This window comes from Herpailurus yagouaroundi, unplaced genomic scaffold (genome assembly GCF_014898765.1).
Source record: "Herpailurus yagouaroundi ecotype Mexico unplaced genomic scaffold, PumYag 213, whole genome shotgun sequence".
Lineage (NCBI taxonomy): Eukaryota > Metazoa > Chordata > Mammalia > Carnivora > Felidae > Herpailurus > Herpailurus yagouaroundi.
The window spans coordinates 4,432,479-4,455,823 of NW_024412444.1; the positions used below are offsets into that span (position 1 = coordinate 4,432,479).

The 23,345-nt window shown below is 46.0% G+C and overlaps 2 protein-coding genes across 15 annotated transcripts in view; one reads left to right on the plus strand and one right to left on the minus strand.

Annotated features, from left to right (window-relative positions):
- LOC121016759 (uncharacterized) overlaps window positions 1-3,415 on the minus strand; it is a 231,994-nt gene extending 228,579 nt beyond the window's left edge. For 5 of the 11 annotated variants that reach the window (XM_040454530.1, XM_040454525.1, XM_040454527.1 and 2 more), the window contains exon 1: window positions 1,187-3,415. In XM_040454530.1, the coding sequence (XP_040310464.1) occupies window positions 1,187-1,256 (70 nt within the window). In that variant the 5' untranslated portion in view covers window positions 1,257-3,415. The remainder of the gene's footprint in view (window positions 1-1,186) is intronic. The other 6 variants (XR_005784435.1, XR_005784433.1, XR_005784434.1 and 3 more) reach the window with 3 other exon arrangements.
- Window positions 1-23,345, plus strand: part of ADAMTS9 (ADAM metallopeptidase with thrombospondin type 1 motif 9) — a 163,242-nt gene that overhangs the window by 1,638 nt on the left and 138,259 nt on the right. For 3 of the 4 annotated variants that reach the window (XM_040454520.1, XM_040454522.1, XM_040454521.1), the window contains exon 3: window positions 4,858-5,020. In XM_040454520.1, coding sequence (XP_040310454.1) covers window positions 4,858-5,020 — 163 coding nt within the window. Of the gene's footprint in view, window positions 1-4,857; window positions 5,021-7,204; window positions 7,727-23,345 lie in introns of those variants that run through there. The other variant, XM_040454523.1, reaches the window with a different exon arrangement.

The following is a 23,345-nucleotide window of genomic DNA, read 5'->3' on the forward strand; positions in this document are numbered from 1 at the left end:
GCCTCTTCACAAGTTTCTGGAAGACTTCATTGCTCTCTCTTCTAAGACCCTCACTGCGCCGAGTTTCCAGTCTGGCTCTAAATGCCCGCTGGAAGCTAGTTTGCATCCAGCGGTTTGGATGACTAGCCCAGTGCGTGCGCTTACACTGGAGAGGAGCGCACGCATCCGCTCCCAGGGGTTCCGTGTGTTTTGGAGCTTTCTAGAGTCCGAACCGAGCTCCGCTGCTCCTTGCCCAGCGCTAGCAGGCGGCTTGGAAGTCGGTTTCCAAACTCCAGAGTTGCCTGCCCTTCCTTGTAGCAAACACAGCCGCCCAGGAGCGGAGCAGCTGAGCGCAGGCAGGACCCGACTCCTTATTGGCGCGTCTCGAGTCAGGGGTGTGGGCTGAGGATCCCCAGCCTCGGGTATGGGGAGTTCCTTCTGTGTGTCGTGGAGGGCGGTGCGTAATCTAGAGTCCCTGCGATCTCTCTGGGCCTCTTTTCACGCGCCAGGAACCCTGAGGCTGAACAGGATTGACAGGGAACAGGTCCGTCCCAGGAACGGAAGGGTGGGCCAAGGACTCCGGAGGCGGGGAAGAGGGCGGAGCCTGCCCCGGACGCTTTGAATTAGGGTAAAACTCCGAGTGGGGGTGTGGCGCAGTCCGACTCTGCACCCTGCTGGCGGGGTAGCCCCTAAGAAACAGAAATAGTGGGAGAGAGCCCGCAGAGGCTGCCCGGACGAGAGTTAGGTTCTTTTGGGTTTTCTGCCACCCATACGGGTTCCAGAGAGTCGAGAGACGGAGCCTACACCGCACGTTTCCCCTACAGAAGGAGAGCGAGAAGGCGCGAGGCGGCCACCTCCCTGCGCTGCAAAATACGCACTTAGCAGGGTTTCCCAAAGGGTGCCTCGACCCCCTTTTGACCTCCCCTCCCCTGCCCACTTGCTCTCCAGTTGGTCCGATAAGGCATTCGCTTTCTTCCCCAGCACATTTGAAGACATGCTCTAAAGTTCTGACCCCAGCGAAAGTGATCCTTGACTTTCCCAAACGATGTGCGTTCCTAACACGCGCGTGTGACGCAGAAACTTTCCCGGGTCAGGCTCTCCCAGCGCACGGCGTTGTGCGCACTGCTCCCCCCCATGATGCGTTTACTCTTCCCCTGAGGACCCACATTCCCCATCACCTTTTCTAAGGGGAGCACGGATAACTTACCGGGCCACTTGGCTGCCCCTGCCGAGCGCTGTCGTTGGTGGATCCTGCGTCCCCGGTTGGGATGTCGCATCTGTCTCCACTGCTCAACGGAAGGGTCCGGTGGGGGAACGAGGCAAGCTTGAAGAGTAGGACTGGGAAGGTTTTAGCCTGCTGGGATACGAGCACAGCGATGAGCCCCTCCAGCCCCCAGCAAAGCGCCAGGAGCTGCGGCTCGGCTCGTCGTTGAGATTGTTTGGGGGTGGGCGGAGACGGCAGTTTGACGCGCGGGGGGGTAAGGGGGTGCTGCCGTGAGTCATCGCCGCCCCAAGACCTAGGGCCAAAGCGCAGGAATCCTTCCATTCTGCCGAAGGTTATGGCTGGGGTGGGCATAAACCAGGCACTGGAACCCAGGTCATCAGAACACCCCTAGATCCGAAGGTTGTAAACACCAATTCCAGAACTTTTCGAATGGTGCTGAGTATGTACGTAAAGTTTGTAAACAACCTTCACTCCTCCTCCCTCTCCGCCTCCACACCCCGCGGAGTGGCCCCAGCAGTTGTATAAATACTTTGCTGCGCAGGACCTTAATTTCTGTTGCCAATTTTAGGTGGTATCTCGCACGTAGAACAGCAACTGGTAACTCTCTTAGGGAACTGAGGGCCGGCCGGGACTTTAGAATGATTGTATAGACCGTGACAAACCCATGTATATTGCATTTAATTTGCAATCTGCCTCTCTGGGGAGGGAAAGGTCCAGAACACATCTTAAGGATAGGTGCATTGGCTGTTTCTTTCAGGGATTAACCTAGCTCCAAAAACCTCATCCCTCTGTCTCCCTTCTCGAATTTATCTTTCCTCCCAAGACTTCCCATTACCGTTTCTGCACCGGAAGTATCATGGCGTTCCTAGTGGAAATATTTCCACCCGGGAATTCTTTCACTCTTTAGAATGAACCACGCCAATCTACTCCCCCTCCCCTCAACCCGGAAGACACACACACACACACACACACACACACACACACACACACACACCCCTCCTACCAGTCCGTTATCAGTTTTCCTGAATTCCATCTCTGATGTGTCTCTCGCTGGTCTGAACAGGCCCGACCCTAATTCTAGACCTCCTTCTCTTCTCTGCCCCTTGCTCATTTAGGACTGTTGTCTCAGAAATATTTCCATGTGGTCTGTCCTCCTCCAGTCTTCCCTCTCTAATCCCTGCCAAACACCGCTAACAGATTAAGGGTGACTAGGTATAAGATCACATTACTCCTCTGTTCACTCACTCTACATAGCTCCCCATTGCTTAGTGAACAACTACTGATTTCATCATCTGACACTTGAGACCATTTACGGCATCCCTCCTCATGCCTTGCACATCTACCCGCCAGGCTCATCTCTCAGGCTTTCCTCCACAAATTCTGGGTATCGGGCAATCTGCTTTTGCAGATTTTCTCAGAGTTTCTCTCCCACCCCAGTCCTATGTCATTGCCTTTGGGTCTCTGGGTTTACTCGGTCATGTCCCCCAGCATCACATGCTCAAATCCTACCCTTCTTTTAAAGTAACTTACATAGGTTCTTCCCTGGGAAACCTTGTCCTTCAGCCACTGTTCTCTTTCCCTCTTCACCTGCACACACACTTATCTGTACCTCTCTTATGATGCTGAGTATGCTCTCTCTTGTGTTGTGGTTCTTGGTGCACATGATCTATCCCTTCCTCCTTTGCAGCAGGGACAACATCAGTGCCTTTCTCTCCCCTGTTGGAGCCTTGTATATTGTAGGTACTTAGTACCTATGTTTGAATAAGTGGTCACTTTAACCAAGAAAGGACTACTCTTTGATCAAACATTCTTCTCTGAATCGACAACAAAATTAATTTGACCTCGTAAGGATGACATTTATTGGACTCTTATGTGTCTTTCACTGTAATAAGTACTTTTTGTATGCATCATCTCATCCCATCCAGATCCTCATAACAGCCCAGTTCTGAAAACAACCAATTTTACAGATGAGGAAGGACACTGAGGCTTGGAGAGTTGGAGGCTTGCCCGAGGTCTCCTACCTACCAAGTGACAGAGTTGGGGTTCCCACCTTATCTTTCTGACCCATGCTCCTAACCATGGGCCAGAGACTGAATCTCTGTTCCTAAAAAGACTTTCAAAATTTTTTTTTTTACTAAAGTTTATTTATTTTAAGAGAGACAAGGTACAAGTGGGTGAGGAGCAGAGAGAGACGGAGAGAGAGAGAGAGAGAGAGAGAGAGAGAATCCCAAGCAGGCTCCGTGCTGTCAGCGCAAAGTCCAGGGCAGGGCTCAATCTCACAAGATCATGTGAGACTGTGACCTGAGCCAAAATCAAGAGTCGGACACTTAACTGACTGAGCCACCCAGACGCCCCTCAAAGTTCTTTCCAAAAAGGTGCTGGACTAAAATCCAAATTCCTGAGTTCTAGATTCAGCACTGGACACTATTAAGATTCAACCTGAAGCACGATTCAGCTGCTTCTGTATCACTGAAGAGGGACTTTAGACAAGTCACTTCCTCCCTCTGGGCCTTCATCTCCTCTTTTCTAATCAAAGGTGTCAGATCACATGAGCTCCCAAGTTCTTTCCTAGTTTTTATGACCTGTCTCTGGTAGGTTTCACGTGTTATAGTAAGCTTCCTGCTGTGTGCTCAGAGAACACAAGAGTTGTTTATATATATTTTTAATGTTTATTTATTTATTTTTGAGAGAGAGAGAGAGAGAGAGAGAGAGAATGAGTGGGGAACAGGGAGAGAGAGAGAGAGAGGGAGACACAGAATCCGAAGCCGGCTCGAGACTCTGAGCTGTTAGCACAGAGCCCCACACAAGGCTCGAACTCCTGAACTCAGAGATCATGACCTGAGCTGAAACCAAGAGTCAGACGCTCAAGGGACTGAGCCACCCAGGTGCCCCACACACATTCTGTCCTGGCGGTTAGAGGCTAACACAGCAACACAAAAAGCCACTAAGGTGGTCCACTAAGGTGGACCCTTACAAAGGGTCCTTTTGCTAAGCACTTTCCATGCATTATCCCATTTATTCTGCACAGTCAGGCTTTACAGTATGTATTTTTATCACCAATTGATGAACAAGGAAGCTGAAACTCAGAGCGATTAAGGAACTTGCCCAGGGTGGATGGGTGAGTGGCAGCGTTGGGAACCTAAGGCATCCTGACTCCAGGCATCACTCCCTATTGCACAGGGAGGGGGTGCAGAGACGCTCATGTGCCAATGTCACAGGCAGCGCCACGTGGAGTGCCTGTGATCAGTATATGCTCTCTGAATTTGAATTAATGATAAGGCCTCCACAGGTCAGCTTTTCCCTGGGAAGCTCACACTTTTCCCTAAGTGTCCGGGCTATCTTAACACAAAGAAGAATGCTCTCTTTCCTTTAAAAGTGAGTGTGATGAGAATTTGAGCACCAGGGAAGGATTTCTTAGAAACAGATTTGGATAGCAGTTGCAATAGAGTCAAATCAAGAAGGTACGGACCTGGCCTGGCGGATTGAAAATAAACTGCTTCTCCAAATATGTCGGCAGCAAGTTCCATTCAAGCAGCCCTCATGGGGAAGGGATTGGGTGAAACGGCACCTTGTCTACTTGACAATGTTGCTTTTCTTTCCCTCCTACTGGTTGAGTTATATTAAATCAACCTCTCCCCTCTCTTCATTTGCAGCTGGGCACATTCCGGTCCCATGATGGGGATTATTTTATTGAACCACTGCTGTCCCTTGATGAACAAGAAGATGAAGAGGAACAAAACAAACCCCACATTATCTATAGGCACAGCATCCTGCACAGAGAGCCCTCAACAGGAAGGCAGGCGTGTGACACCTCAGGTATTTCCTTCTCACTTAAGCAGAGATCCCAGCTCTGCGAGATGGGTTAGTGGCCACACTACAAACACGTAGCTCTTTGACAGGCTGCAAAGTGCTACCACGTACGTTGTCTTGGATTCAGTCTTCAAGCGAGGTACGTATAGCCCCATGGCACAGCTGTGGAAGCTGAAAAGAGGTTTAGTAAGTTGTCCAAGGTAGCACAGCTGGGAACTCACCAAGTTCGGGTACAGGCTCAACTAGCTTCAAGCTCTCTGTGGGCAAAGCTGCCTCTCGTTGAAGTTGCTGATTTTTAGGGTCAAGCGTTAGTAACGTCTTCAGGCTCTTGCGGCCATATCCTCAATCAGCCATCGCTCGTGTTTCCCGGGTGTTCTGGTGTTTTCTGTTCATGAGGGATTTGGTTTTGTTTGTTTGTTTTTTTTAACCATGTAGGGTTATGAAAAAGTGAAAAAGTCTCACAAGTGGAACTCCGAAAAACCTCTGTGTGTTTATAGGAATTTTTCCCATCAACTTCGGTTTTCGCCGTTGCTCTGTGACTTTGGGAAATAAGCAAATGGAAGTGTAGATGGCATATCTGGGTTTGCGTCGAATGCGTATATGCCCACCCCTAGACTCCTGCCCATGCTGGACAGTTTCCTTGAGGCTTTGCGCTAATGTGCCTGGCCATTGTCACACATGTGTCATTCTGGGCACCTTGAAAAACTTATGCTGTGTGTGTTGCTCAGTCTCTAGCCATGAGGCAACTCTTCACCGTCTTTGAAGCCTGGTCACTTTCTCAGCTTATCACTAAAGATCGTCCTTCAGGGGTGCCTGGGTGGCTCAGTCGGTTAAGCGTCCGACTTCGGCTCAGGTCACGACCTCACGGTCCGTGAGTTTGAGCCCCGCGTCGGGCTCTGTGCTGACAGCTCAGAGCCTGGAGCCTGTTTCAGATTCTGTGTCTCCCCTCTCTCTCTGCCCCTCCCCCATTCATGCTCTGTCTCTGTCTCAAAAATAAATAAACGTTAAAAAAAAATTAAACAAAAAAGATCGTCCTTCAGTTTGATCCTGTTTTAGGATGTTTGTTAAAATACTCTTTTTGTTGTTGTTGTTCCTCCGACTTTCTGTTTCTAAAACTTTATCCTTCTTCCTCTTCTTTATTTTTTAAAAGTTGCTTCTCCAAATCATAGAACTTCCCAGGGTCTTTCTGGCATCTCCGAAATAGAGCTCAAAGCCGGCAGGGGGTTCCCAAAATGCTTCCCAAGTGAGTCCTTATCTCATCCTGTATCTGTATCAGGTTCTTCTGCTGTGACACGGTGGTATCCTATTGCGTCCTGGAATTGTGATTTCTAAAGTGCAATCTTTCAGCGAAAGATAACATTGGCTCCTTACGACCTGGAGTAGTCAAGTCATAAGTTGTGTGGTGTGGTAGCTCATGTCGCACCGTGTTCCCACTGCCAGGGCTAAATGGAATATAAGTGAAATATCGTGTCAGTTAGACTCACTGGAGAGCCAGGGCGAGGGAGAGCCGGTGGAAGGAGCGGTGTGCTCAGAAGCAACAGTGCCAGTAACTTGCGCCCTTCCTGGCTGCCATTAACTTTAGCGGCGAGACGTTGTCCCGTTGTTTGGACCCCGCTCGTAAGAACAGTGTCCTTTGCTTCTTGACTTCCCATATCAGATTAGCAAGTGTTCATCTTACATATGTGTACAAACCTATATATAGCGTGTGATAGAGAGGAAAGATGTGATTCCTCCCCTTTTATCTTACTAATATATGTTCGAAAGATACCCAACTGGTATGTTCATTGATCAGTTTATTGAACAATGGCACCTGGTGACATTCTTCTGCCCTAAAGTGGCAGCAAACCAAGATTTAAAACAAAACAAAACCAACAAACAAAAACCTTCTGGCTATGAAGGTCCTATTCTGCACTGGCATTGTGCAAAGCCCTTTCCCTTCACGACTTCCCTGAATCCTTACCACAACCCTATGAGGCGGGTGCCATTCTTACTCCCATTGTACCTGGCAGAGAAGCAGAGACGAGGCAACTTGGGTCAGGTCTCACAGCTACTTCATCATGACAGCCCATGTCTGTCTTATCCCGTGACCCATTTTGTCTGTGCACGTGTGTGTGTGTGTGTGTGTGTGTGCGCGCGCGTGCGCGTGTTGGCTGTGACAGAAAGAGAGAGAAGTTTTACTTGACGCTCTCGTTCAGAAAACCCTCAGAGTTTGTTTTTTAAAAGTTAGTTACCTGAGTCAACGGGCATTTGGTTTCCTGGGTTAGAGGACGAGTCACTGTCAAGTCCTGTTGAAAACAGAACAGGGGACTCTCGAAAGGTGCAGATGGAGGACAAGAGAAGATGCCTCAAGTTTTCACAGGAGTTATTTGCGTTCTAGTCATTATTGGTTTGGCGGCCTCTGTGTGCCACCATCCAAATCACTGGTGCCAACTTAGTGTTCCTTCTGGTTTGTCCTTGCCAGGGACCAATATGGCTGCCTTTCCTTCACTCCTGATGAATCAGGAGCCCAGCAGTTTGATCGGCTCTTCCAAATGTTGCTGCTGGACGGGTTGCTGCCATTCTGGTTTCTCTCTTCCAGCTGCTTCTGCAACCCTTGTTTGAATACAGATGCATGAGGCTCAGAACAGTTGGAGAGAACTTTGGAATATGGCACAATTCACCAGCAGCCATTAGAGGAACAGAGTGGCAGGTCTTGGAGACCTTCAAAACCAGGTAGCCTGTGCACAGGGAGTGAAAGTAGGTGGGGGGGTGGGAGAAGCCTCTCTGGTCGGAGCAGAAAATATCCTCTACCAGTATCAATCCATTCACCTGTAGGGATTTCTCCCCAGAGCAGTGGTTGGTAGCCCAGAGTACACTTTAGAAGTATCCTGGGAACCTCAAACAAACGCAGATTCTTTAAAACAACAGCAACAACAATAAAACCAACCTCTGTCTCAGGCTGGTGAGAAGGAGCAAGAAACCTGGGATTTACCGAGTGCTCTACGGGACCCAGAAGTTCAGATAAACGTGAGAGTTCGTGCTAACGTGGGATTTAAGGCAATAACCACTATCCATTGCTTGCCACTTGCTTTTGGACTTGGGGTTCTTTTGTTCTGTTTTGTTTTCATGGTGACCCACTTTAGTGTTTATTTTTGAGAAGGGGAGAGAGAGCGCTCAGGCCGGTGGGGGAGAGGTGCCTGCAAGCCAGGGAGGGGCAGAGAGAAAGACAGAGACAGGATCTGAAGCAGGCTCTGTGACAGCAGAGAGCCCGACATGGGGCTCAAACTCATGAACCTTGAGCTCATGACCTGAGCTGAAGTTGGATGCTCAACCAACTGAGCCCCCCAGGCACCCTTGGTGTTCTTCATCACTGCTTTCTAGTTCTTCTCTTGGGATGACAGAAGATTTTTCTGGAGGAAAATTTAAATTGTTAGCTCTAGGCCAACAAACGAATATTCTGTACAGATGAGTAAACTGTAGTCCTGGGATGTTAAGTTACTTATTTCTAGGAGTGATACTCTATACATTCAACACCAGCCCCTCAGAATTTAAGATAGCCCTAGCCTTGGAGGAGGCTCCTGGAAGTCCCCTGCTGAGCTGGGCGTTAACCGTTTAGTTGCTGGCTGCTGGGAGTCTGCCCAGGGCCAGGCACTGTGACTGTCACACTGCTCCCTACAGATGGATTGTGAGTCCTGTTCATTTCTGATTCTTGATGTATATCTGATTTTCAAGGAACAGATTCTGAGATAAATTATGTTGAAAAGACACGTGCAGAAGGGAGTCTTATGTAGTGAAAATTTCATGGGTTCAGATGGGAGTCAACAACTTAATTTATTCATTCATGTGTGCATTCAGCCTTAACGAATTTACTAACCCCTCTGTGCCATGAGGATAAAACCAGGAACCATCTTTATTCCAGTCAGCCGTGTGACCTCCAGCATATTTAGAGCATAAAGTAAGAATAATACATACCTTTCAAGGGTGTAGTTAGGACTAAATGAGTATGAAATAATGAAAGCTCCCAGGACAGTGTTTAGCAGATGGTAGGCAATCACTGAATGGTGGGCTAGAAAGAAGAATCATGAAAATAGAAATTGAAACAACACAGCAAGGAAAGGAAAACTCAAACTACCAAAACCCAGAGCTAATCGGGTTCCCGTGATTAAGCTTAGAGCTTCTTGGTAACCAGGTCATAAAGGGCTTATGGGACTTGCCCAAGGTCACCCTGCCAGCAAGTGGTGGGGCCGAGAGCCCTTTCTCTCAGCTTCTTTTTTTTTTTCTGTACCTAATGCAGCATTGTAAAAACTCATCTCTTGCAAGTTCCTCTCGGCCCGGTGGCTGCCCTTGCGAGAATGTCTCTGTTTTGGCATCATTGGTTATGTCTGTGTGTATACGTTTGGGCCAGTTGAGTGTGTCTGCATTTATCTGTGATTGTCCTCCTGTTTGTAAGTTGCTCAGGCTTCCGAATGGGCTGTGGGCATCTTCTCCTTCCTGTGGCATGCCCTTGTCACTTCACGGTCCCCTACGCAGCGGGTCCTCAGTAGGGTTCATCCAGCTGACGGCCTGTGTGCCCCCACACACCAGGGGGACCAAGTGGCAAGCTCAGGGGAGCCATTCAGGAGCTTATTGCCTTTTACAAGCCGCTTCCTGCTGATCCTTCATGTGGCTCTTCCAGATGAAACCCCAAGTTCTGTCTCACGGACACTCTGTGTTTGACTCTGAATTTTGCACAAGAGGATTTAGTTGCTCTTATCAGTGAGACAGACGTGCTTCCTGGTAGATGAGAGGGAGAGAAAGGCGGGGGAGAAGGCCGACACAAGGCCGTTTTGTTTGCCTGGGCCTAAACGACAGTGTTTTTCCGTTATTAGAATACCTCTCTCGCCCTCCCATCTCGGCAAGCCTGCTTTTGTTTTGTTTTATTTAAGGCATTTAAGAATTATATACTCGTTGACCCATCGATGCCACTTCTAAGGAAACAATTGGACAATTGTGTATGGATGTTTGTGGGAGAATACTTAGTATGGTGTTGTTTATTATAGCAGCAGGATGGAAAACCCTAAGTGCCTCCCAGTCGGAGGATAGATCAAATATTTATGAGGTATACATTTCATGGATTCCTATGCAGCCATCAAAAATAAGCATACAGATTTATGTTAACAAATACACACACACACACACACATATGTATGTGTATAGGTATATATATGTATGTATATGTATGTTTATATATGTATATATATGTACGTATATATGTATATGTATATATATGTATGTATATATATGTATATATGTATATATATATGTATATACATATAGTGAACAAGCAGATGATAAGTTAGTAGGTATGGTATGATCTCATTTTTTTAAAACGGCAACAGTGTGGTGGTATATGTGTGTATTGAGAAAAATCTGAAGCAGTACGCACAGAAATTTTTTTTTGATGTTTACGTATCTTTGAGAGAGAGAGAGAGAGAGAGACAGTGTGTGAGTGGGGAAGAGACAGAGAGAGAGAGGGAGACACAGAATCCGAAGCAGGCTCCAGGCTCTGAGCTGTCAGCACAGAGCCCAACGCGGGGCTCGAACTCACCATGAGATCAGGACCTGAGCCGAAGTGGGATGCTTAACTGACTGAGCCACCCAGGTGGCTCACCGAAATATTAAAAAGGGATTGTTTGTGGTTGACAGGAACATAGGCAACATTTGTCTTTTTATTGTAAATGCCTATATTTCTGACATAATTCTATAGTCATTTTATAATCAGAAGATACAGTTAAAAGAGAAATGAGGATACTGGCATGTAATCATTTTGTAGCCCCGCCGTGGCATTTGTCACCAGATATCAACAGCCAAGCCATGATCCCATGCATTTTTTTTTTTTTTTGAATGAGACAGGCTTAGTAGCCAGACAGATGAAAATCCTGCCTTGTGTCGACTTCCTTGGGACATCGGGACCAATCAAAGCTGAGGCTCCATCTCAACCCAGCTAAACTGCCTTGTGCCTGTTGGACATACCCAGGGATTACCATGGCTTAGTCTCCATGAGGCACTGGAGACTCTGTCCCCTAGAACGTCTGGTCACCTGTTGGTTTGACTCCCAAGGGTGCAGTCAAAAACGCTGGAAAATACAAGATGATGATTCAAGACATCCTTTGTTAGGGCTTTATGTGTGCTACCCACATTCCATATGTTAGCGCTTGAAATCTGTTCATCAACCCTATAGGGTAGGTGTTATTATCTTTATTTTACATTTGAGAAAATTACAGCTCAGAGAGGCCGAACCGCTTGTGCAAAGTCACACAGCTAGTGGGAAGTGGGCCTGACATTTGAACCCAGATCTAATTCCAGTGTGCTGCACTGTGGGCCTAACTCCATTGAATATATAAGTCCAAATGATGTCAACAACGGCTGACATTTGTTGAGCATGTGTTGTGTGGCAGGCACTGTTCCAAGTGCTTTACATGGATTGTGTAATTTAATCCTTATCTCGACCTCCATGGTGCACCTGGCACGATGGGGACACAGAGAAGTGCATCCAGTGGGCTCGCCCAAGGACACAAAACTTGAAAACACACCAATGCCTAACAACCATTTTGTCCTGGTGTACTTGGAGGGTTTTTTGCTCTGTCCTTTGTTGATTCGTTTGCATTCGGATATGGATTACTTTTGCTGGCAGGATTTTTAACATGCTTGCCTATAATTTGATAGGATTGGAGGAGGGCTGCCTGATGCCCGGAATTCCCACCGAGACTCTAATGACTCGCTGAGGCCTTGGTCTGCAGCTTGCCTCTGTTGGAGAGTATCCTTGTTACTCATTAACCTCTGGGATCCCATTAATAATTTAGCATAGATTAGCTGATTAGATTAGCTGCCCTGAGAGTTGGGCCCAAATGGAGTGAGAGACAGAGCTAAGGGCAGACCTCCGAGGGGGGCTTTAGGTAAACAATTCTGGGACAGCTTGAGGGTTCCAGGATGCAACAGAAGCGTTGGCTGACCTCACGCTCCTGCCCGGGCTCAAGCAGGTCAGTGGTTGTTGGCTAATTAGTTACTTCTGTGAGAAGCCGGCCTGCCTTCGTCTTCCCACACACTCTCTGTATCTTCACATCCTTTCTTTGGGCTGTTCGGCCTGTGAATGTAAGAATGGGCAACAGTCAAGGAGCCTTGTGCTGGGCACACCGTGGGTTCTTTCAGTTAGTCCTGCAACAACAGCTCCCTGCAAGGAAAATGCCTCAGTTATTCCCTTTTACAAATAAGAAAGCTGAACTCCAAGCGGTCAATGAACTTGTGCGCACCGTGTAAGGGAAACAGCTCTCAAACACAGGGCTGTTTGAATCTCTAAAGATAGTTTCCACCATTTGGGATTTATTGTTTTGGCTTAATTTCCTGTCACTTACACCTTTTTGTTCCTCGTCAGTCTATATACCTTTTTTTCTCTTTGATATATTCTCCAATGACTATATCTAATACACAGTCAGATGCATTAGGCGATAAGCGATGGCCTCTCTCTTTGCAAATTACTAGAAAATTACTGTTTTAAATATCTGAATTCTTGAGCCTCTTCCCTCAGCTTTATCTTCTTTGTGGCAGCTTTTTAAAAACATCAGTGTTGGGGCGCCTGGGTGGCTCAGTCGGTTAAGCGGCCGACTTCGGCTCAGGTCATGATCTCGCGGTCCGTGAGTTCGAGCCCCACGTCAGGCACTGTACTGACAGCTCAGAGCCTGGAGCCTGTTTCAGATTCTGTGTCTCCCTCTCTCTGACCCTTCCCCATTCATGCTCTGTCTCTCTCTGTCTCAAAAAAAATAAATAAACATTAAAAAAAAAATTAAAAAAAAAAACATCAGTGTTAATAGTGCTATACAACAAAATGAAAGGATAATAAAAAAGAAACTTCTAATACAGGCAGTGTTTTTTTTTTTTCATTTGAAATTTTTCCATCATGTCTTTTTTATTATTTATTTATTTATTTATTTATTTATTTATTTATTTTAGAGAAAGGGGAGGGAGGGTCAGAGAGAGAGGGAGACACAGAATCCGAAGCAGGCTCCAGGCTCTGAGCTGTCAGCACAGAGCCTGATGCGGGGCTTGAACTCACGAACCGCGAGATCATGACCTGAGCCAAAGTCAGACGCTTGACTGACTGAGCCACCCATATGCCCCCCAGCCCTCGACCCTCCCTGGTGTCTTCTAAAAAGCACGTTATTAAGAAACGTATAAGCACACATAAACAGTGGAGGCAATTGTAAACGAACCCATCTACCCGTAATGATAGCAAAGATTTTTTCCGTGTGTGCTTTTTATTTTTTCTCTCTGCTGGACTATTTTAAAGGAAACCCAGGTACCATGGCATTTCCTATCTGAATACTCCCATGGACATCTCTGAAAAACGAGGATACTTTCTTCCATAACTGTAATGTAAATATACCATGCTGAGCAAAATCAACAATAATCACTCCATATAACCTGAACAGTGCCTGTTTATAAAATGTTCCTAATTGTCCCTGCAATGCCTCCTTCAGGTCCACTCGTTTAGGCTGTGATCTGAATCAGCTCCCCCTGTCGCGGTTGGTTGTTCTGTCTCTTAAATAACTTTTCACTTCGTTGCCAGTGTCATCCTTATTAAATTACTATTTTCCTTGTAGGTTAGATTTGCTCCCCGCGGTCTTTTCCCCCCTTTCCAGTTCTTTTATTCACTGATTCCTCTTTGTCGTCCTAAGGTCGGTCTGCATTTGCAGCCATTTGAAAGACCTGGGTCAGCCCTAAACCCAGAGCAGGTACCAAGAACAAAGCTACCAGGAATGAGCCACTTATCAGAGTAATTTCATTGAGCACAAAAGGCAGCTTGGTTGGGTTGATTTTTGCCCCTTTATCTGGAGTACCTTGATAACCCTCTTTCTTCTTCTTTTTTTAAACCTACCAATAGAAAGATCCTCGATTTACAGTATTTACTAAGACTCCCTTGTCTGCCATTCAAGGATCGTACTCACCTGTGTTGGAAGCCTGTGAGAGTCAGTTTGCAATTGGGAATTGTCAAGTGGCATGTTAGGTTTGGGCCTGAAATCAGGACCCCGTGATGTATGACCTGCTTTCCTGCCTCCTGTCTTGGCACTTTTGGTAAGCTTCTGGAACCAGAGATAGCATGAGGGCTCCCTGCTTTACTTTGAGCCCCAGATTGATTTCCTTGTCACCTGTCATCATTCCTGGTTGTTCCTATCACTTTGCTTCAGAAACCCATTGTCGGTCGAGGAAAAAAGGGTTGTAGAATACCTGGCCAATGTGTTTATCTTCCTGGTAAGCCCCTGAAACAAGTTTAGATGCACGCCTCCTTCTCAAGAAGAGATGTAAGAAACGTCAGAAGGCTTTGGTCAGGGCCAGAGGGAAATTGGTCAGGCGTGCACACTAACAGAGGGAAGAAGTATTTGGGGTTCATCGGGGCGGAGCTCAGACTCTTCATCTGACCTGAATGGGCCGTCTTTTTGAAGTAAGATGCTGTAGAATCTGTTAGTTCTCTTCGTATGAGGGAATAAACCCCCTTGTTCAATGAAGGGCTATTTTATCATGCAGTTGAGATTTAAACGGTCTAACTTTGTATCTGCCAAAGTTAGGCTCTCTTTGATACTCAGATCATTACAGAATCGTTACTGTAGCCATTTGTGAGTAGCCAAAGTCGGCTCCTGTGGGGCCAGACTTCTGCATGGGCATTCTGTACAGTTGCGAATCAATAAATATGAAGCATTCTGAATACCCCAAAAAGGAGCATAAGGAAATGCAAGATACGATGCTTTGTGTACCTGCAGGTGGTGGGCTCTGAGAAGGAGCAAAAGCAAGGGGTAAATGTTGGTACAATGCTTGCTGATTTATTACTCTTCATCTCTCGCGGGACATTAGAATCAGAGCAGGAGGTTGAAGATAGCAGTTGGCCTGTGGTGTGTGGAATGAGAGGACTCCATTAGTCCCAAGTTGCTCCAGGGACAGTTTAAGCCTTTTCCAAAGTTTCCTGATGATGTGCTGGTTTTTTTTTTTTTTCTTGTAAGCCAATTTCCTAATTCTCACATTTGATGCCTTTCCACTCTAACAAGTTAGATTAGAAAGAATGGAAATGGTTTTCAGCAACTATTATCTGTTTTAGCAGGTGCCAAATAGAAAATGTGCAGTGAATAATGGAGACGCGCGCACGCGCGCGCACACACACACACACACACACACACACACACACACACTGCACTTCCCTTGAACATAAGCTGCCACCCACTTCTTTTCTGTGGGTGTCTCTCTGCTCTGGATTTACTCTGACTCCTTCCACCCTCCCACTCTGCCCCCTGTTTGGCTGTCTCTTTGACACCCTCTTTCCAAGTGTCAGTTGACCAGGAGAGGACACTCTGGTGGGTTTAGCCTGTGTTGAATCCTAGGAGTTCATTTTTCAGCATTATTTGCTTTTATCTTATAAAAGATAAGAACTCACAATTTTTTAATACTGGAAAGAACTTTAGAGATAACTTCTTTTCCATTCCTTCTTTTTCTGGATCAGAGAGGATCAAGGCTCAGCATTTTGAAGGGATTCGTAATCTTGGAAGTAGGGCAAATGAAAAACCGGGCCCTGAGCACAGGCCTCTTACTTCTGCGTCCTGTGTACTTTCCAAGCTGCAGGTCAAGGGAAGGCCGTTGGTGGAAGCCGCGCTTGGAAAGACGGTGTTCCAAAGTGCACCTCAAATGAGATTTGGGAATATCACTGGATTTATTTGATGCGTAAGGATAATGAGGAATAAACTACTGAGATCCTTTAGGAAGCTATCTCAAGGCTATAGGGAGAGATAGCAGGCTCTTAATTCATGTAGGGGATTGAAGCAACAGCTGATTTTAAAGCAACAGAACATCTGAGCCGGGCCAGGGTGCTGCAGGAGGGTGGCTTGTGACTGCGGAGGGTTCCAGGTGGTTCTACTTGTAATCAGATTAGACTGTGTCCCTGTGACCACTCATTTCCGTGGTGGCTGAGACATGGACATGAGGACGAGAAAGGATATGTAGTCCAGGCTGTGGTGTGGAAGCTAGTCCCTAGTCGTGTGTAAACTGGGAGATGTGTATCAAAGGAATGTGGGAGATATGCCCCCGAGGAGTTGCCTAGAAGCCTTTTTAAAGAGTTGCAGGGCCAACTGCTCTTTAATCTCTGACAGGGGAGGGATACCTCGACCCCCCACAGGCACCACATTCAGCTGGAGAGCCACTGCCGCTGCAGTGAAAGGTCAGATAGCAGCAAGCCCTGGGGCCACCTCTTTTCTGCAGCCTTCGGGGCTGCTCATCTTTAGTCACGAGGCACCCCAGAACCAAGGCCCTCAGAGCTTTTACACAGCCTGGCCCTGTGTCGTTCCTCTGTGTGTATGAAGTCATTGAATCCTCCCCACTGCCCCGTTAGGGAGGAACTCTTCTTATCCCCATTTCACAGATGACAAGATGGAGGCACAAAGACCTTAAATGACTTGCCTAAAGTCACACAGCTTGAATGTGGAGAAACTGGGATTTAAACGCAGGTCCTTCTGAGTCCCAAGCCCAAACTTCCCTGGCACAGCATGTCGGATCCGGTATTCACTCTGCGAGCACCTTGAAAGGACCGGCCTATAATGGCAGCCAGCAGCCCCATGTGACTCCTGAGCCTTTGAAATGTGGCCTAGTGCCACATGTTGAAATGATAATATTCTAGATATATGGGGTTAAATAGAAAATATCAAAATTAATTTCATCTGTTCCTTTTGGTGTTTTTAAAATGTGCTACTAGAAAATTTTAACTTCCATGTGTGGCTCACATTTTATTTCTTCTGGGAAGTGCTGGCCTAGAAGGTCCCAAGCTGTGTCACAAAGGGGCCTGGGAGGTGGCCATCCAAAGGAGGCTGCAGATAGCACAGGGTGGCTGTGGGCGGCTGGCACCCCACCGCCAGAAAGGCCAGGCTCCCCTTACTGCGGAGAGAATGGAATGAGTCAAAACCAACATTTCCAGAAGAGTATTTTGCAGGATATTAATAGTAAAACCAAACAGTCTCTTAGTGAAATGCAGGCCTGGGTATGTTCAGCATGTTATACTACGTCAAATAGATATTCTTTAAATATTTTCTCAAGTGATTTCAAGTATGACTCAGTTTCCTCATTTTGAAACGGATAGAATAGTCCCTCCCATATCTGGTTGCTTGGAGGAATGATCTAGTTAATCGATATGAAGTGCTTAGAAGAGCCCCTGACACAGAGAAACCCACTCAACAAACGTCAGCCAGTGTTACTGTGCCAGGAGCCCCTTGTTACTGCTTTTGTTGAATGAGGTGCAGGCTGTTGAATGCGGAAGGGGCAGCTGTTGAATGCGGAAGCTGGGCCTTTGGGTGTAGTGCCCCGAGTCTCCCCATTTGGCTGGAGGTACCCACCCGCTGGAAGATAGTGTGAGGACCCTCAGACGTGCCTCCCACCACCCACAGCCCACAACCCACCCGAGCCCCTTGAACTCTGCAAGAAAGCTTCTCAAGTGTTTTCTTCCAATGGCATCCGCTTCTCTGCCACCGCCCTCCCCCCCCCCCCCGGCCCCCGCCCACAGGAAAGTTCCTCAATACCCTTCTTTCCATTATCTTTCCAGGACTGGGTCAGTCCCCCTCACCTGCCCTGTAACCTCACCAAGAGCCCGTAAGTTTCCCTCTTATGTGGTTCAACAAATGTAAACGGGGTTCTTGCCTGCAAGACTTGGTGTTCTTAAAATGCTAAGGAGCATGGAGAAAGTCCCAGATGGAAATGCTGCATGTCATGTTTTGCAAACCTACATTATTCGGTTCTGGAAATATGTTCTGGGACTAATGTCCCCTGAACCACTCTCAGGGGAACATAGCTCACAAAGGTTCTGGCCAGCCAAAAGGAGTTTTAGCAAACTGTCTTCCACCACTGCCCTTTGCACGTATTTCCCTGCCGGCACTGAGCACAGAGCATCACGAGACACTGTGTGCGCCATTTGCGTTTTCCCCAAAGCTCACCGTTTGTACAGAGAAATGGGTTTGACATATCCCAGTGAGTATCTGGGGATTCACTCTTGCTTTTAAAGCCAGCAAGTTGAGGACCTTTAAAAAAATTAAACATTGGTGAGTTTTCATTCATCCAGGACAGTCTTCCCTCCACCCCCCAGCTCCTTCCATACCCAGTTGCTGGAAACTCATTGTTCTTTATTATTAGAACATTCATTGGTTTTGTGGCCGTTTTTCTTTTTATGTTTTACCGCCGGGGGCCCCCCCCCCCGCCACGGGTCTTGTTTATCCATCGTCCTCTGGTCCCAATAGACTTTTTTCTCTCCAGCCGAATCTCTGTCTGAAGGCTTCATGAACCCTTTGAACAGACGGGAGTAATGCAGATCTTAGATCTGACGAGAACAAAGACAGTCTGGGCAATGCCACTGGCCTCTCCTTTTTCTTCCCGGTATGTTATCAGCTCTTGGAGTCAGTGGAGAGATGGAAGCGTTTGTGGCCTTTGTTTCCATCCCGTGACATCTCCGACTGTCTTCCCCCTATCAGTGCGCGTGTGCTTGTCACTGGACCGGATGTCCCACTGGAGCAGGGACCGGCCCTTCACCCTTTGGTCCCCTCCCCTCCCCTCCCTTCTTTCCTGTAGAAGAGTCTTTCTGAAATAGAACTGTTTTCCTTGAGAAACCTTAGTATCGGCACATGAATTCCTAAAGAGGAGATCTGTTGCAAACGACTAGTAAAGACATCACTCATCATTATTATCACCTTAAATACTTAACGGATCTTTCCTGCATGCCGTGCTTTGCACTGAGGATGTTTTGGACACCCTCTCTTTCTGTCCTCACAGTTACCCTTCAGTGTCTGTTCTTGCTATTACAATTGTTGTTATAATCCTCATTTTTGTTATTATCCTGTTATTATCCTCATTTTTCAGATGAGGGAACTGAGGCTTTGAGGCACAAAGGGCAGTTATAAGAGTGCTCGGGCAGGGCCTCAAACCGGGGCTGGTCTGCCACCAGAAGCCAGGAGCAGGACCCACAGATTCCTGTCCGTTTCCTTTGGCTGCCAGGCCAGGGTGGAGCAGAAGGGAGGCATAGTCTTCCCTTTGGTTCTGTGCTATGATTTCTCTGCCCACTTAGACCATGAGGTCACAAGGTGGCTCAGTGCCTTAAGGAAGTTCAGTTAAATTTTGATAAACCTTCTGAAAATAGAGAGCAATAATTAACTTCCCAACTGTTCAAGTTAACGTTTGAGTCTCCTTAGCCCAACCCCGGCGGACATGAAACTCTCATTGAGCGACTGCTGAATAACAAGGCTTGAATGTTAGTTTCTAAAATGATTCCAGTTTTTTTGTAATGCCATATGCGTTCTATTGTGTGGCAATGTGACATGAAGCGCCTTTAAAATATTTTTTACCAAAAATAGCCAAATGTTAACAGTTTTTTTTTTTTTTACTGTGAGGTTTTAAATAATGAAACCATCTTAATTTTTTTTTTAAGTTCATTTATTTATTTTGAGAGAGAGAGAGAGCACAGGCAGGGGAGGGGCATAGGGGGAGGGTGAGAGAAAGAATCCCAAGCAGGCCCCTTGCTGTCAGCCCGGAACCTCAAGCAGGGCTTGAACCCATGAGCCATGAGATCATGACCTAAGCTGAAACCAAGATGCTTCACTGACTGAGACACCCAGGCGTCCCGCCATCTTGAATTTTTTATAATATAATTTTTTTAAGGATTGGCCCCAAGTTTTATTTTTGTTTTGTTGTTGATACTGTTTATTTCAACTTACCTAGCTCAATACCTTCACAGATTAGATGTTCAAGAAGTAATTTTTTAAAATTCCACATGTAACATATAAGGAATGTTCTATATACTTTGTTATTTAATTCTCAAGACCACCTTAACATAGGAGCATGCCCTGACATGCCCATTTAAGAGGTCAGGAAACTGAGGTCCAGAGAAGTGACTTAGAAAAGATCATTTAAGGGTACAAATAGCTTATATCTTTGGAATTGTTACTGTACCCCAGATAATTGTTTTTATGTAGTCACTCTCCCTTAAATGGTTCCTTTAAGTCCTTTATGACTTGTAAAAAAGAATAGAAAGAATAACTCTAGGGGCGCCTGGGTGGCGCAGTTGGTTGAGCGTCCGACTTCAGCCAGGTCACGATCTCGCGGTCCGTGAGTTCGAGCCCCGCGTCAGGCTCTGGGCTGATGGCTCAGAGCCTGGAGCCTGTTTCCGATTCTGTGTCTCCCTCTCTCTCTGCCCCTCCCCTGTTCATGCTCTGTCTCTGTCCCAAAAATAAATAAATGTTGAAAAAAAATTAAAAAAAAAAAAAAGAAAGAATAACTCTACTTACTGGTTGCTTCCTATGTGCTAGGCACTTTATATGCATGACCTCCAACTATTCCTCAGACAAGTCTATGAAATGGGTACTGTTCTTACTGAGCTTTTTAAGTGAGAGAATGGAGAGTGAAAGGTGGGCATTGGCAGGAGGGTGGGATACTTGCCCAAAGTCAAATAGGGCTTGAAGCGTGCTCCCTTCAGCGCGTGAGATCTTGGAACACTGTGCTGGTGTAAGCATCACTGGTTCCGCTTAGTGGTCAGCCACGCAAAGCAGTTGGAAAAGCCAATATTAACTCATCTTCTTGTTACAAAATGTTACAACTTGAGTGCTTATGATGTGGCCTTAGGAAACACACCCCTGCCCCCTCCAGCTGTTTAACGTGCCTCATTTGTTTCCGTGTGCATGCAAGGGTGCAGACTGCAAAATATTGCACTTTTTCTCTGATTGCAAGTGTGCATTTCATTATGCTTTTTCGTGGTTTTTTTTGTTTTTGTTTTTGTCTTAAGTCTATTTTATAGAACAGTTTTAATAGCAAAATGAGAGGAAGGTACAGAAATTTCCCATACACCCCCTACCCTCGGGCCTGTATAGCCTCCCCTACCATCAACATCTCTCACCAGAGGGTACATTTGTTACAGTTGATGAATTTACATTGATATACCGTAATGATTATATCTTAATCACGTCAAGTCCATATTTATATTATGATCTCTTCTTGGTGTTTTATATTCTCTGTATTTGGACAAATGCATAAAATGACGTGTATCCATCATTATGATTTCATACACAGTACTCTCACTGTTCTAAATATCCTCTGTGCTTTGCCCACCCATCCCTTCGTGCCCCAGCCTCTGGCAACCACTGATATTTTACTTTCGCCATAGTTTTCCTTTTCCAGAATGTCACATAGTTGGAATCAGTACAGTGTATAACCTTTTTAGATTGGCTTTTTTCACTTAGCAGGATGCATTCAAGGTTCCTTCATGTCTGTACATGGCTTGCTAGCTCATTTCTTTTCAGCGCTAAATACTGTTCCATTGTCTGGCTGTGTCACAGTTTATTTATCCATTCAGCTACTGAAGGACATCTCGGTTGCTTCCAAGTTTAGCAATTATGAATAGGAGCCATAGACCTCCATGTGCAGGTTTTTCTGTGAACAAATCCTCTGGGTAAATACCCAGACGCTTGATTGGTACATAATGTGGTATGGTTCCTTTTGTAAGAAACTGACAAACTGTCTTCCAAAGTGGCTGTGCCATTTTACATTCCCACCATCAATGAATGAGAGTTCCCGTTGTTAACATCCTTGCCAGCATTTGGCGTTGTCCTTGTTCCAGATTTTGGCCATTGTAAATGACGTGTGGCGATATCTTAATGTTGTTTTAATTTGCATTTCCTTGATAATGTACGATGCTGAGCGTAGTTTCGCGTGCTTATTTGACAACGGTATATCTTCTTCTGCTCAACGCACTGTTTTAAGATTTGAATGCGTATGGGTCGCTCCTAAGTTATTTCGTTAAGTGAATGTGATGAGTTTTTGAGGAATCCTCGAAGGAGAACCATCTTGCAAAAATGATCACCTGTTTCTGAGTGTCATATTTGAACTTTAAGAAGAGGCAAGAGAATGGTACAGCCACTTTGGAAAACAAGCTGGCAGTTCTTCCAATTGGTAAACACAACAGTTCTCCTTCTAGGTACATACCGAAGAGAGACGTAAGCATGGTCACACAAAAACTTGTACGCGCATGATCCTAGTGGAATTACCCAATTGGATTGTTAGACCCAAATGCCGCCAATTAAGAAACGAATAAATAAAATGTGAAAGAAGCCAGTCACAAAAGGCCACGTCGTGTATGACTCCGGCCGTATGACATGAGAGAATAGGCAAATCCATAGATACATAAGTTAGTGATTTCCAGGGGCTAGAGGGAGAAGGGCAGTGGGGAGTGCCCACTAACGGGTACAGAGCTTCTTTATGGGGCAATGAAAATGTTCTGAAATCAGATAATGGTGATGGTTGCACAACTTTATGAATATGCTCAAGAAAACCACTGAATTATACCCTTTGAAAGGGTGGATTCTATGGTAAACAAATTATATCTCAACATAAAGTACTAATACATGTAAAGCTTCTTGGGGGGAGTGGTGGGAGGAGGGGACAGAAGAGCAAAAATGTGCCTTTTGTCCTGTGCTTTCCACCAGGGTGAAATTTCACTATGGAGCCCATTCTGATAAAACTGGTAGGAAAGTAACATTGCAAATTGGAAACACTAGCCTCAGTTCTATGATGCGACCAGGTCATAAAAGAGAAATGTGGACAACTTTCTTTTTATCCTGTATGTCCCTTGGCAGAAATCCTTGGCTGTTATTACAAATTCTATTTGTAGGGGCGCCCGGGTGGCGCAGTCGGTTAAGCGTCCGACTTCAGCCAGGTCACGATCTCGCGGTCGGTGAGTTCGAGCCCCGCGTCAGGCTCTGGGCTGATGGCTCAGAGCCTGGAGCCTGTTTCCAATTCTGTGTCTCCCTCCCTCTCTGCCCCTCCCCCGTTCATGCTCTGTCTCTCTCTCTGTCCCAAAAATAAATAAAAAAACGTTGAAAAAAAATTAAAAAAAAAAAAAGATTCTATTTGTAGGTATGCACGTTACAGTTCCTGTGTTTTCAGTTCTCAGTAAAACAACGTCCATGCATTTTAGTCATTATGAATACCTGAATCTTTAAAGCTCATACTATTTTTTAATGTTAAATTAAAAATTGCCTGTTAAAATGGATAATGTGGTTGGAATTAGTCGAGCCAATTAGGTCATCAAATAGGATTCTAACTGATTAGGGTAAAAGATCAGATGGGTCAAAGCCTGGGAAGTATTATCTATGAGAAGATGTTGTTTTTGATTCCGAAGAAGTCATTTTATTCCTGCTTGTTCATGCCACATAAAGCCTACTGAATTATTTCTTTGATATACAGATTACTTGTGAATGAGATGTCTTCCAGGAATATTAGAATTTTCGTGTGTTGTTCTCTGTTATACACTGTAGTC